Source organism: Leptodactylus fuscus, chromosome 1 (genome assembly GCF_031893055.1).
Source record: "Leptodactylus fuscus isolate aLepFus1 chromosome 1, aLepFus1.hap2, whole genome shotgun sequence".
Lineage (NCBI taxonomy): Eukaryota > Metazoa > Chordata > Amphibia > Anura > Leptodactylidae > Leptodactylus > Leptodactylus fuscus.
Window position 1 is genome coordinate 235,798,323 of NC_134265.1, and position 14,118 is coordinate 235,812,440.

Here is a 14,118-nt window from a genome sequence, read left to right on the forward strand (position 1 = left end):
GCAGTCGGCTTTCTAGCGGTATATAAAACCGCATGTACGCCAGGTGGTAAAAGATCCTCTTTAAAGTGTTGAAATAAGCAATCTCACCGGGGACACACGGTGGCTCAGTGGTTAGCACTGCAGCCTTGCAGCGCTGGAGTCCTGGTGTTCAAATCCCGCCAAGGGCATAAAACCATCTGCAAGGAGTTTGTATGTTCTCCCCGTGTTTGCATGGATTTCCATCCCATATTCCAAAGACATACTGATAGGGAAACAAATGTACATTGTGAGCTCTGTGTGGGGCTCACAATTAAAAAAAAAATCTCACATGCTTAAACAATTTTTGCCAGTTATATACTATTTAGGATCGTAATATATTCATTATATCTCTTTATTATTCAGCCTTTATTTACTGGTATAAGCATTTCTAACTACTTTATATTCATTGTTATCTATCTCTCGTGCTTTTAAGGCTGGTCTTAAACTAACGTAATTTAAATCTGCAAATAGTCTGCAACTGCGGACACATTATGTTCAGTGCGGCCTCTTACACCACCAGATATTTTATCTGTGGTATGCCAGACCGCGACCGAGGTCCGCACTGAACACAGCAGGTCCGCAAAGGCCGTGAATTCAAGGCAATACACGGACTCGCCCATAGTATTCTATGGGCACGTGCGGCAGGACACAGGCTTCTGCGATGCCCATGTCCATTGTCTAGTAGTAGTGTTGCTGATTAGCAACTTGCAGACCGTAAAACCAATACGGTCGTGTAAGACCAGCCTAAGGCAATTGGCAATTTATGCTGTGCAAATTTATGCTATACAAGAATGTTATAACACAATAAGTATGTGACACTACACTTTTCTAAATATTGCATAATATTTGTATATTAACAGATTATCTGTCAGGTATATTTTTTGATTATGGGACAACATTAGCCCAACTGTTTGTACGAATGTTTATGGAGCAATATCATGACCTCCAGTTTTTTTTTTTTTATTTTGATTAATAAAATACATTTATATTTTTGGCAATTTTATGTGTGTTTGATTAGGTTACAGTGACTCCACATAGATATATGTATTTCAATGTAATACTGCCTCTGATGATAATGATGGCAACTAAGGAGGTGCTCTCCACGGAATAGTATTAGAATATGAGGAAACTTCTTTGCCACAACAAAAACTACATAAAAAAAAAAAAAAAAGCAAACTTCAAATTTTAATACAGTACTTTAATTACACAACATCTAATTCACATTATTCAAATTATTTTTCAGATGCAGGACAAAATCCAACACATTTCTGTACATAGTATTGACCAAATTAAAAAGTTTTGTTCAATTTCCCTGAGAACCAACTAAGTCATTCATGCTAGATCAATTTTACAAGACTACAGTATTTATGCAGTTATTTAGTTATACATAATGTGGGATTTTCACCTTTGAATTCAAGGCTGTCTGCAGGCTAAAACATAACTTTTAAAACATAGGTTAAAAGGTTATTTGAGATGTCAACAGTGTTTCAATAAGTAGACAATGCCAGGTAATCATTAAACGGCACAAACATGTCAGTAGATGAAATAAAAGCCATTTCTTATTTGAGTCATAGCTGTAAATGCTATGTATATTGGTCCCTTCTGAAGTCTGCCTACTATGGGTACCCCCACCATAGCTGAGCCTCAAGATCTTCATGTGCAGTTTTCAAAAACCTATTGTTACATTCTTCCCAGCGTTTAATCTTTCCATTTTCAACCATTACAAACTTCCAAGCTAAATTGGTATCTGAAGGTAATGTGACTGTACGTGACCAAAAGCCACCATTTCCAGATGTTAGAGGGACATAGGTCTCCCATTTACCAAGCTTCTCATGATCACCTGTGATGGCAATAATTTGAGAGTCCGATTGTGTGATGTAGTGTACTTTAAACACAAAATTTACATTCTGCAGCATTGGCTGAATAGTAGCAACCTTTCTTGTCTTCTGATGGTCAGCTTCGTGAATATTGGTCTCTGATGGACAGCCAAGAGAGGTCTTCTCATGCGTGTTTGACATGCCAAGACCAACCGTTTCTTCTTCCTTTAATATATTCACTGATGACCCTTTGGGACTACTTCCTAATTTTTGGACATCTGATAATCCCACTTGAGAAAATTCATGTAAGCTGCTACTCAACACACTTGCATCTTCTTGTAAACCAGTAGTTTTTGCAGAGTCAATGCACTTATACATTCTATTAATATCACCTCTCTCTAAAATGGCATTACCATCATTGTTTGATATATTGACAATCTCCAGATACAGGTCTTGATTTAAGGTCCCTTTGGCTGTCAATACATCCATGGAATTTTTATCTTTGATATCAAATACATTTTCCAGTAGACAACCTAGATGGAAGGAAGAAAAAAAAAAATATATATTACAAACACAAACCAAAAAACCCTTTTCTATCTAGAACTCTACAGGGTCCTAAACATATTTTACATTTAACTGAAGTATCTAATCACTGAAGTAACATGCAGAATGAAATTGCACCCTATAGAGGAGCAAATGACTCCCCCAAAGTGAGACAAAGTGGGTGCAAGTGGTGCACTGCAAAGCCATTGTATTACATACAGTTAGGCAACTTACATAGTCTGCACCTGTTTGAGGAACCACCTTATTTTGCATATAGATGTGCAGTGTAGCTGAGATGATAATCTCAAGAGGCAGGCTACTGTACCTTCTTAATATAGCTGTGGAGGCAATCAATCATGGCCAATGCAGTGTGTTGCAGACCTGAAGCTGAGACTATGTAACCACAAGTCAAGAAAATAAAATGCTAATTTTTTTTTTTTAATCTAAAAACAAATTTCAAGTAATATTTGCATGTCGCTGTACAATGGAGCACCATAATGAATTTAGAGATGGGCTCTAGCCACCCCAGCCCTACATAAGGCGTTTGCAGTACTTGGGTCACATTTTAAAATCTTTATGCAAATATAAAATTTGTGCAAACCAGAAGTTGAGCAATTTCACCCCAACCTTATCCCAATCCTGTGTCAATACTGAGAGGGACATTTACACAGTGTATAAACCAGAGAACTAATCAACATTCTCCTACATGTAAGAGTTATCTAGTAGTTCTAGTGTATTTAGTTAGGCAAACATTCATTAAACCATGCCTGGTTCACCCGTTCAGCAGATTGGCAGCTGGAAGCTAATATCTGCCAAATTTGATTTTTAAATCCCTTTTTGAGAAGGAGAGAGGAAGAAAAAAAAAAAAAAAAGTCTCAAATTGGCAAATTAGCATGAACTTTCTGTCACAGATTTTGCTTTGAATGGGCTCTAGTATCTTCACATGAATGCTCCGGGAATATAGGCAATTATAGATTTAGGGGTTAATTTTTAGTTCATCCTGGACAACCCCTTTAAGTGCTACCGCCTGCATTTTAGTGCATTGGGTCTTAGATTTTCTTCAGAGTTTAAAAAAGGTCTAAGATCCGGGCCAAACTTGGATGGCATATCTCAAATATCCTTTTTACACCAGGTTAAGCTGGGTTCACACCAGCGCTTGTATTACGTTCAGGGATTCCATTCTCCTCTCCACCTTGGACCTTTACTGTATTGCTGATAGACCCCATCCAGGTTCTGACATGCCATAAACAAAAAAAAAAAAAAAAACACACACAACTGGCACTTATGACAAGTTGTGTGATTAGGAGATTTAAACTACAAGGTGCTATGGCTTGCTCGTTAGGCTGCATTCACATGAAGTTTTTTTGGTCAGGAATTTGTTCAGGGAACTGACTCAAATTCCTCCTCAAAAAACGCCTCACCATAGGACTGTATGGTGAGGCGTTTTTTGGAGGAGGAACTTGAGCCAGTTTCCTGACCAAATAACTCCATGTGAACACAGCCTAACCTTTTCCCTGCAGACAAAATAAAAGATCTAAAGTAACCTTTCCACCCAGAATGAAGCAATCTGAATGTTTGCATTGCAATAATTGACAAGTCACAGAGCAGAGGACTTTCATATAAACTCCAATGCTGCATCTGTGTCTTAGGTAAGCCAAGCTGAGAAAAAGTTAGGGCAGAGTTCCTGAGGCTTTTATTTTAGGTCCTTCTGCAAACTGACATAATGTAGCCAGAGTTTTATGGTAGCAAATTCCATCCCGACCATGGATCATATGACCCAAAGTTACATCATCAGTATGCCATGAAGGAAGGGGGGGGGAAGCGAGCGGTGTAGTGATAGGGAGCTAGTGTGGAGGGTACACTGGAAGCTACATAGCAGGAAACTAACACCATGTAAACTCACATACTGACCACTGACAGGATAGAGATACCAAACGCTAACAGGGAATATCAAACCTGAGGTACGTTCACCTGTAACACACCTAATATAGTGTATTTAATAATGTGCACCAAATGTTCCACTGAAAATCTGTATGTTGGAGAGACTGGACAGCAGCTTAGAATGCGTATGAATTCACATTGCCATACAATTAGCGAAAAAAAAAGACTGGACCTTCCCGTATCAAAACATTTCTGCAATGAGGATCATAATATCACCGATCACATGAAAATTTTGCTTTTAAGAGGGAATTTTAAATCAAAGAAAGAACGACAGATTTAGGAGTATAAATTTATGACCCTGCTTCAAACACTGGAGAAGGGGCTAAATCTGTCACATGGTTTTATGTCATCTTACAGAAATCAGACCTGAGACCCTGAGAACTGATAAAAACCTGGAATGTTTACACTGTTTCTACCAGTTACTAACAACCCTCTTTCCCCCCCCCCCCTTCCTCCTAGAATTCTATCCCTATGTGTACTTTTGTATACAAATATGCATCCTTCAGAAATGGTTTAAATTTACTTGAGAAAGGAGCCTAGAGTTCCAAAACGTAATCTGTCATCATTATGAGTTAGCCATTAAAAAAGGTATCAACTACTGAAGACTCAAGTTTTTTTTTTTTTTTTATATTGCCTACCCACTGGCTAACACTGTACAAGAACAAACATTTTCCTTATCATGCAAACATAAGCAGAAGATGAGAGGAGCTCCTACAGACACCCAGAAACCACTTCTGAAAGTATATGGGTGTACATTTCACCAATTAATAACACTAACAGACCTTTAAGATAAGAAATATAGATTTTTTTTGTTTAGAAAACTCTAAGACTGTATGTTCAATATGTAAAGGCAAAAGTCTGAAAACTGTTGTGCTGCACACGTTGACACCAATGTGAAATAAATATATATTTATAAAGCTATATAACTAATATCTTTATTCATTGAACAAGTAGCACACCATCAAGGATACTGCAGTCCCCTATACACATTTAACTTTTTTTTCCCCCCACTAGGAAGCAGTTACATATTCAGGCTTTTACATGTGGTTTTTTATGCCAGAATTGGGTGTGGACCATAATGAGAAAGAAAGGATAAATGAAAACAGGTGCATTTTTTTTTTTTTTTTAAATCCAATCGGTTTTGGATTCAAGAACCACATATATCTATATGGACCCATACAGAAAAACACAAGTTGATTAAAGAAATATACAACCTACCTGTTGCTTTCTCTACCGATTCCTTTGCCTTGCTCATTTCTCCACTTACACAGAAACCATCTTGACTGTCCTTTACGGAGTGTAAAAATTCTTTTCCTGGCCCATTCTCTGGTGTGGCCATTGTTGCATGACAGGAGTCCCCTAGTAAGCCAGGTGCCTCCGACATTACTGTAAGACACACAGCTTCTCCACTGGTCTGAGTCACTGCTTTGTCTACATTATCTTGAGGATACCCCTCTTCATATAGCTTATCCTCATTAATAAGCCTTTCCCTTGAGTCTGGGATCCCAGAGTGGTGCAGATCTACTTCACAGCTATGCAACTCATCATTCTTCTTGTGGCCTTCCTCTGTACCATTCCCCACTAGGTCATTGAGATGGCCCTCTAATAAATTGTCCTCTTTCACTGGAACACTTGTCTGCTGCTCCAGTATATTAGCTTGATCCTGTTTTTCTCCTGGGACATCTATAGGTCGCTCCTGTGTACCGGTTTGTGGCTCCTCTTCCCTTGGGGCATCTATAGGTCGCTCCTGTGTACCATTTTGTGGCTCCACTTCCCCTGGGACATCTATAGGTTGCTCCTGTGTACCGGTTTGTGGCTCCTCTTCCCCTGGGACATCTATAGGTTGCTCCTGTGTACCGGTTTGTGGCTCCACTTCCCCTGGGACATCTATAGGTTGCTCCTGTGTACCGGTTTGTGGCTCCACTTCCCCTGGGACATCTATAGGTTGCTCCTGTGTACCGGTTTGTGGCTCCACTTCCCCTGGGACATCTATAGGTTGCTCCTGTGTACCATTTTGTGGCTCCACTTCCCCTGGGACATCTATAGGTTGCTCCTGTGTACCAGTTTGTGGTTCCTCTTCCTTTGAGACATATATGAGGTGCTCACTTTGACTTAACACATTTTTTTCATGCCTCTGCAGGTTACCTTGTCCAATACTGGTTGGGACATCAGCTCCTAGGATTAGAGGGGCAATGACAGTAGCTGGTGCATTGCTTTGTCCACCTCCAGGATGATCTATATCAGATAGTACTTTTGTGTCTTTGACCTGTGACCTGGGCTTCTCTTCATTCTTGGCTTGGTCAGTTTTAGTTACTTGGATTCCTAGACAAGACGCCCCCTGCTGGCTGCGGTTAGCCTCCTGCCAGTCAGTATTGGGTTTGCACTGACTTGGAGCTCCGTGTGCAGCCAAATCCCCGGACTCCAGGTTCTCCTGTGCGGTCTCAGCTACCACAGCCGTATCCACCGTCTCCTCCTCCTTCTGAGGCTCCGGTTCTGATACCTCTCCGCTTCTCCTGTACCAGACCCATGCAATAATCGCCGTGAGAATCCCCAGCACCAGAACTGGCCACATGCTGCAGCGTGATCCGGACACTTGCCTTCCTTGTATGGGACTGCGCTGCTGAGCTGCTGCCTCTTGCACCATAACCAGTTCCACCCAGGGCACGCACTTGGTAAAGAAGCCAGTGACCGGCTGTCTCCTCCCTCATCTATTAAAGGATCAGCTGCTGGAGAGAGCTCAAACCCCTCCCTGATCCAGCTCACTTACAGGATCAACTTCTATAGACTGCCATTACCTCTAAACGGATCACATAGTACAAGTGAACGATCATCCATGCTTAGAGAACACAAAGTAAGGGAAATCCAGGTTATGTAACCAGCTTATCATGGGAAAGTAAAGGTTAGGTCTCCTTACTGAGATTTATATAACATATACCCAAAATATCAGATGGTAGGTGCAGCTGCTTAACCCTTCGGACACTAGACACCAGCAGTTACACCTACCAGTTTAGAAAATCCTGTCGTGCATGCCAGACTTCCCCCTCCCCCCTCACAGCAGTGTCTCATCCCTTAGATCGTAGTGTGTGGGGGCAGGAAGAAGTCTGCAGCGATGTAATACCTTCACTCCTGACACATGTGAGTGTGTATTTTTTTGGTAAAATATAATATTTATTATGTATATATGTGTACATTTGCTTATAGTTTGTGTCTTATATACTGTCAGTGTGTATTTTTTTTGTTAAAATATAATATTTAATATGTATATATGTGTACATTTGCTTATAGTTTGTGTCTTGTATACTGTGTGAGAACTGTATGTTTGTATACAGTTATGTGTGAGTATATATGCTGTAAGACCGTATAGGTGTGAGTATATATGCTGTAAGAATGTATAGGTGTGAGTATATATACTCTAACTAGCTTTTACCCGCGACTTCGTCTGCGGTGATTTGAGAATTGGGCGGACACAGACGTGTGAAACTGTAAAAGCGCTTTAAAAATTTTGGTGGGATAGCAAATGTGATATTTTATATTGTGTACGTAGTAATACAGACAAATTGTTGTTATTTTTGGAGGATTCTTATTTTTTTACTTTCAGCAGTACTCTGTGTCTGATTTTTTTTAAAAATGGTTTTGCGGCAAAGAGCATAAAACGCTCACCGCCGTTCATGGCCGGACCCGGTCTGACAGGTTTCCGTTTTCTGCATGCAGAAGATGGAAACCTAATACGGAGTGCCGAACGGTAGTGTGAACCCAGCATCAGCCGCGCTTAGGGGCGAACTGTGTGACAACAGAAGATGGAACCGCAAGAACGGAGAGCAGACGGTGGTGTGAACTGAATGTATGGGAGCCTTGACACGGAGCGAATGCGTGTGTATTTGTGTAAAATACACGTGTAAAAATAAGACTCCTATTGACTTCAATGACATTTTACAGGCGTGTAAAAAATATCATTGAAGTGAATGGGAGTCTTATTTTGACACGTGTATTTTGGCAAAATACACAGACGTTTACGCCGTGTGAAGGCTCCCTAAGGGTTTTTTTGCAACCACAATATGGTGGGGCCACATTAACGGTAGATATAGCATTCTGGGGAATGTGTATTGGTTAGATGAGATTTTATTGAAATGATAGTCCAAAGTGTGAACCAAAATGGTGGTTTGTGACGTTGAGGGAGTAGGGCAAATATTTTATTAGTAGACGGGGCATTTTTGGGTGGAATCGTAACTAATATGTATATGCATCACAGTAGTTTGGAGTTTTATATGTGTTGTTGGATGATTTTTTTATTTATATTGTTTTCTTTTTTTTTACTTTTTTCTTCGTTCCACTGAGGGGTGTGAACCTGCAATCATTTGATTGCAAGCCTCCATAGACGGCAATCCAAGTGTATTGCCGTCTATGAGAGATTGTGTGCCTTACTATCGCGGCTGTCCATAGCCCAGCTGCTATTCTTCCCCGCTCACACTGTACAGTGCTATAGATGCTGCTGTGGAAAAGGACGTACCTGACAGACTGTCAGGAACGCCCTTCTGACAGTAAAGAGCTAGGATACCGGGACCGAAAGCTCTTTACCCGGGACACAGATCGGGAAAGCCGACAGTACACTGAATTCAGCGCACGGTCAGCTTTCCAGCAGTATATAGAACTGTCTGTGCCCAAATCAGTGAAAGGTCCTCTTTAAGGTTACCATGAGCCCTGGGCTGTTCAGAAAATTTGACTGCCCTCCACTCATGTCAGCGATGAAAGAACTAATCATACATAGTAAATGATGTTTCCTTGATGTTCTTTTTCCTTCTTTCTCTCTGTGTAGACAACCATAACATTTCTTCAAGTCACAAGTAGAGATGGATGAACCTTTTCCTCACAAGCCAGGTTCAACCCAAATAATCCAAGCAAATGGCAATTCACTTTGGTCAAACAAAAATTGCCTCACTATGAGAAAATGGCCACCTCCATATGTTTGACTAGGAAATAGAGAGCAGACATGTGACTTGGTAGCAACAGCTAAGGCCTATTAGCTAATAGACAGTGATAAGTGGACCTTACAGTACTGATGTCATATGGTATATCATAAGCTTGTGCATTTATTCTCAGCATTTAGTTGCTGTAAATGGTGGACATGTGAATAGATCTGTGATCCATTTCATTGCATCATCATAGGCTATAGCACAGTTCATAAAAAGCAGAGCAATAGGAATTCCAGCATTAGTTAGGGGACCTAGGAGAATTTAGAGAATCAAGTAGTTTCACAGGCAGATTAGTATTAGAATTCAATAGACACAGGACAAGTTCATGGGCAGTTGTTCACACAGACAGATAACTCTTTCATTGACAATAATCTAATAGTGTCTGGTACTTCTACAATAGAACAATTTTACTCAACGCAAATTTTTCTCTTTTACTGGCAAGATATTCCTGTTAGTAAAAAAAAAAAAAAATGTTTTTTTTAAGGACTCGATTGGATGTTTTTTCATTGAGGCCTGGTTCACATCTGCATTCGGTATTCCACTCGGAGACCCTCTGGCCACTAATATACTTCTTTACATCAGTTGCAAAGAAGTCTTATTCCTATACCTGCACCTGTTTACAGCATAAGATCATGGAACAGTGAGGCAGGTGCTCAGCTGTATGCTCGCAAGCAGGCTACTAGTATAACAGCCGTGGCCGCAGCTATGGGGCCCGCAATCTTAGGAGGCCCAGCCACCTCCCCGCTGTTTTATTATTCTAGAAGGAAATGGCAGATTTTCACTTACATATGCCTGCTTCTGTGGACAGGAGTGGAAGGCTGGTTTTCCTCTATCACCTGTTGTCCAGGGCGGGGGGGAATAGTCTAGTCAGCTATTCTTATGGTTGGTTGAATTGTCATGCTAACCTGATCATCTTGCTGTCTTTCTAAGCTCTCCTTATCCAATCAGGATATCTGAAATTAGGACTGGATTTCACCTTGGCCAAACTGAAAATGATGGGGGGGGACGGACATTTTAATAGTGCAATGTTATTGATTGTTGCAGTGAATCAGAATATCAGTTATCTGCACCATGTTCCTATATCTGGGTAACTCCGCCTTCCATGATGTAATTAGGAAGACAGTTGCTGCCTCATTGTTGCAAACCAATAGAGGGCGCTCACTGGAATGTGCAAGCCTGTCTTAAGACAGGATTCCAGTGAAATAACCCAATAATGGCTGCTCCCTTTAGCCTCATGCCCGACCTTCCAAGAGGCCTTTGTTTAGCAATGACGCTGGGATTATTACCAGGTTATAGGCTAAAGGGAGCAGCCATTATTGGGTTATTTCACTGGAATCCTGTCTTAAGACAGGCTTGCACATTCCAGTGAGCGCCCTCTATTGGTTTGCAACAATGAGGCAGCAACTGTCTTCCTAATTACATCATGGAAGGCGGATTTGCATATTCTTCCCATAGTTCCTTGCAAAGTGGAGTGCTAAAGGCTTAACAAGTCTCCACACACCTATATGGTGGTCTCTCCCTAAGGAGTGACAATATCCCCCGAACTATATCTGGGTAACTCATGGAGGTACAGTACTGTGTGTAAGTGAGGCTCTGTTTCTCCATGCAAGAGGCAGCTCACATAGGGAAGTGTACTATTGGTTAGAATGCTGCAGGGATCTATGACTTTACATTATGTCCTGAATGAGAGGCTAACTAATGGGGAGGTCAAGCAGGGTATGTGTCCCTAAGGGTGAATTCACACTGAGTAAACGCTAGCTTATTCTGAACGTAAAACACGTTCAGAATAAGCGGCGTCTAAAGCAGCTCCATTCATTTCTATGGGAGCGGGGATACGAGCACTCCCCATAGAAATGAATGGGCTGCTTCTTTCACTCCGTGCAGTCCCATTGAAGTGAATGGGGAGTGCCGGCGTGTACGCTCCGGCATGAGCAGAGCTTGCCGTATACGCCCGCACTCCCCATTCACTTCAATGGGACTGCACGGAGTGAAAGAAGCAGCCCATTCATTTCTATGGGGAGCGCTCGTATCCCCGCTCCCATAGAAATGAATGGAGCTGCTTTAGACGCCGCTTATTCTGAACGTGTTTTACGTTCAGAATAAGCTAGCGTTTACTCAGTGTGAATTCACCCTAATACAGTAAAATCTGATAGAAACGGAAGCATCAGTGCAGCCTCTGTGACGCTACATGGGGTGCATAAGTCTGACACTACCTCTCACAATGACTGGAATATTCAACACTCTCCTTGATAAACCAATTTATACCCCAACAGAGATAGACAGAGCCCACAGGGCCCTCATACCAGAAGTGCAGACTCGTCTAAGCCAACAGATGATTCATTATTAAGCTCCTAAGAGGATATTGTGTAAAAGGCAACAGCAAAAATAGACTTTGATGGAGATAAAACCTTTTTTTCTGGATCTATCCCATAATACAATAGCTCTAAAATTACTTCTGAATATCTTTCAGAGCCACAACATTATTTACCAACATGACTTTCTTTTCTCCCTCCACAGGCTCAGCATTCTGTCTACTCCAAGCGACATACCTCAGCTCCTACGACCGATCCCTGGATTTGCCAGCTATGAAGATTCCAGAATGGGACTATCCAGCTCTATCAACCTCCCATGTGAGGGAATGGAGATTGTGCTGATTACCACTTGCCAACAGCACCAAAGGCATAGATCACACAACACACTGCGACAAGTCTGAGAGCTTTGAGACCTATGTCATCACAGTATAAGAGGTTACCGTGGTCCATGTGAGCCCGCATTCTACCTTATTTTAATCTATCGTTTTTTTGCCATTGATTTTATATATGTTGTATTTTATAATTTGTGATTGTTCACAAGGTTTATATTTACATTTGTAATGGCCCAAAGGTATGATGACACATTAAATTCTATCCCTACCCATCTATTTCACTGTCCGACTAGGTCTCTGCCTAGTTTTCCACTTCCCCCCCATAGGACAGTAGGCAGTAAGTCACCACTACTTCTCAGGAGTAACATCCGCTATTCCTAAAATAATTTTTCTTGGCATTCCAACTTTTGTTTTGCCTTTTTTTCTTAGTTCTCAAATAGTATAGAAGGCAGTTGAGAGAGGGACAATACTAATACCTTACTTACCTCTATATACGATTTAAGCATCCAGTCTTCAATAATCATTACCACCCAACTGGTGTAATAGCAGTAACCCCTTGGAGAAAACTCAGGGAGTGGCAATCTATTCATAAACATCTCCCTTTTTAACCCTGGGATCTTCGCACTGATTCAAAAGCTAGATATATATTAAGTGTGACATTGATAACTCTATCTATACTATAGCTTCCTTAATTCAGTATATATATACTAGCACTGATGTCCATACTTAAAACATAACATTTATTAGTATACATTTAAAAATGACTAGGGAATTTTCATTAGACCAGGGCTGTACAGGGGCAGATGTGGACTGCCCTTGTCAGGGCAGGAGTCTTTGGGGTCTTGAGGGTATATTCCAGACTTTAATGTAGGGAGAACATTCCCGCTGTACCCTCGATCCTGTTATTTCTCCTGCCTGCTATACTGACCTGGTAAGACCGTTTCATTATATATCTTTGATTGACGGTTGTAATACTGCAACATGGGTGAGAATTGAATTCACTCCTCTGTGAGTGTTATTTTCTTGACGACTTCATGTTTCCTAAACAGGAATTTATATACTGTGGTAAGGGATCATTTTTAAATGTATACTAATAAATGTTATGTTTTAAGTATGGGCATCAGTGCTAGTATATATATCTAAATATTGTCTGCTGCCAGATAGTGTGCCTGTGAAACATAGTATTGGCACCCTATAGCTCCATCTTGCTGTATGATTTTTTCCTTAATTCAGTACTTAAAGGGGTTGTCCCATCACAAGAATCCTATCTATACGCGCAGCTGGGGGGTACGGGAAAAAGGAAAATCACAGCCCACTCACTCTGTTCAAATGAAAATGTCCATAGACTTCATAAGGTGCAGTGTCCACAAACAATCGCGGATGCCCGGCTCCAGAAACTCCAACGGTGCGAGTGATTGAACAAGTACAAGCGGTATCCAGCACCAACGCGTTTTTTTTTCTTAAAACTTAGACTTTATTTTCAATGGTTAAAAACCATACATCATGGAAGAGTTTAAATTCTTACGATCACATCAGGAGATGACCTAAGGCTACGACTAAGAGGATCATATGTCCTCGAAACGTGTCAGTTATCATCTCCTGATGTGATCGTAAGAATTTAAACTCTTCCATAATGTATGGTTTTTAACCATTGAAAATAATGGCTAAGTTTTAAGAAAAAACAACGCGTTGGTGCTGGATACCGCTTGTACTTATCCTATCTATACTGCTTGTTAATGTGAATGTACCGTATTTTCCGGACTATAAGGCGCACATAAAATACTTCGATTTCCTCAGAAATCGAAAGTGCGCCTTATAGTCCGGTGCGCCTTATATAAGGCTTGAAGCGGCGGCACGCGAGGAGTTAAGCGGCGGCACGCGAGGAGTTAAGCGGCGGCCGCCGGCGGCCGCCGGCTTCCATACATTGCAATGGGAGCGCGCTATTCAAATAGTATTCGTTCATCTCTAACTATTTGAATAGCGCGCTCTCATTGTAATGTATGGAAGCGGCATGCAGACTTTGCCGGCGGCCGCTGCTTAAAGAGATTCTACTAGAGATGAGCGAGTACTGTTCGGATCAGCCGATCCGAACAGTACTCGCTCATCTCTAGATTCTACCATTAAAAGAACCTCTTCCCCCTAACCACGTCGGAATAGCCTTAAAAGACTATTCGTCTCTTACCTT

General features: G+C 41.2%; 1 protein-coding gene across 1 annotated transcript; it reads right to left on the minus strand.

Annotated features, from left to right (window-relative positions):
• Positions 1–1,225: 1,225 nt before the first annotated feature.
• On the minus strand, positions 1,226–6,998 carry STBD1 (starch binding domain 1). The gene is made up of 2 exons (XM_075284527.1): positions 5,538–6,998; positions 1,226–2,368 (listed from the first exon to the last, which is right to left on the minus strand). Exons 1-2 carry the CDS (start codon positions 6,961–6,963, stop codon positions 1,635–1,637), a joined length of 2,160 nt encoding a protein of 719 aa, XP_075140628.1. The 5' UTR covers positions 6,964–6,998; the 3' UTR covers positions 1,226–1,634.
• Positions 6,999–14,118: the final 7,120 nt, after the last annotated feature.

Coding starts and splice junctions, on each gene's coding strand:
- STBD1 (XM_075284527.1), bottom strand. CDS start 6,963: ATGGTGCAAGAGGCAGCAGCTCAGCAGCGCAGTCCCATACAAGGAAGG. Junction 2,369..5,537: donor ATCGGTAGAGAAAGCAACAG/GTAGGTTGTATA, acceptor CCTTCCATCTAG/GTTGTCTACTGGAAAATGTA.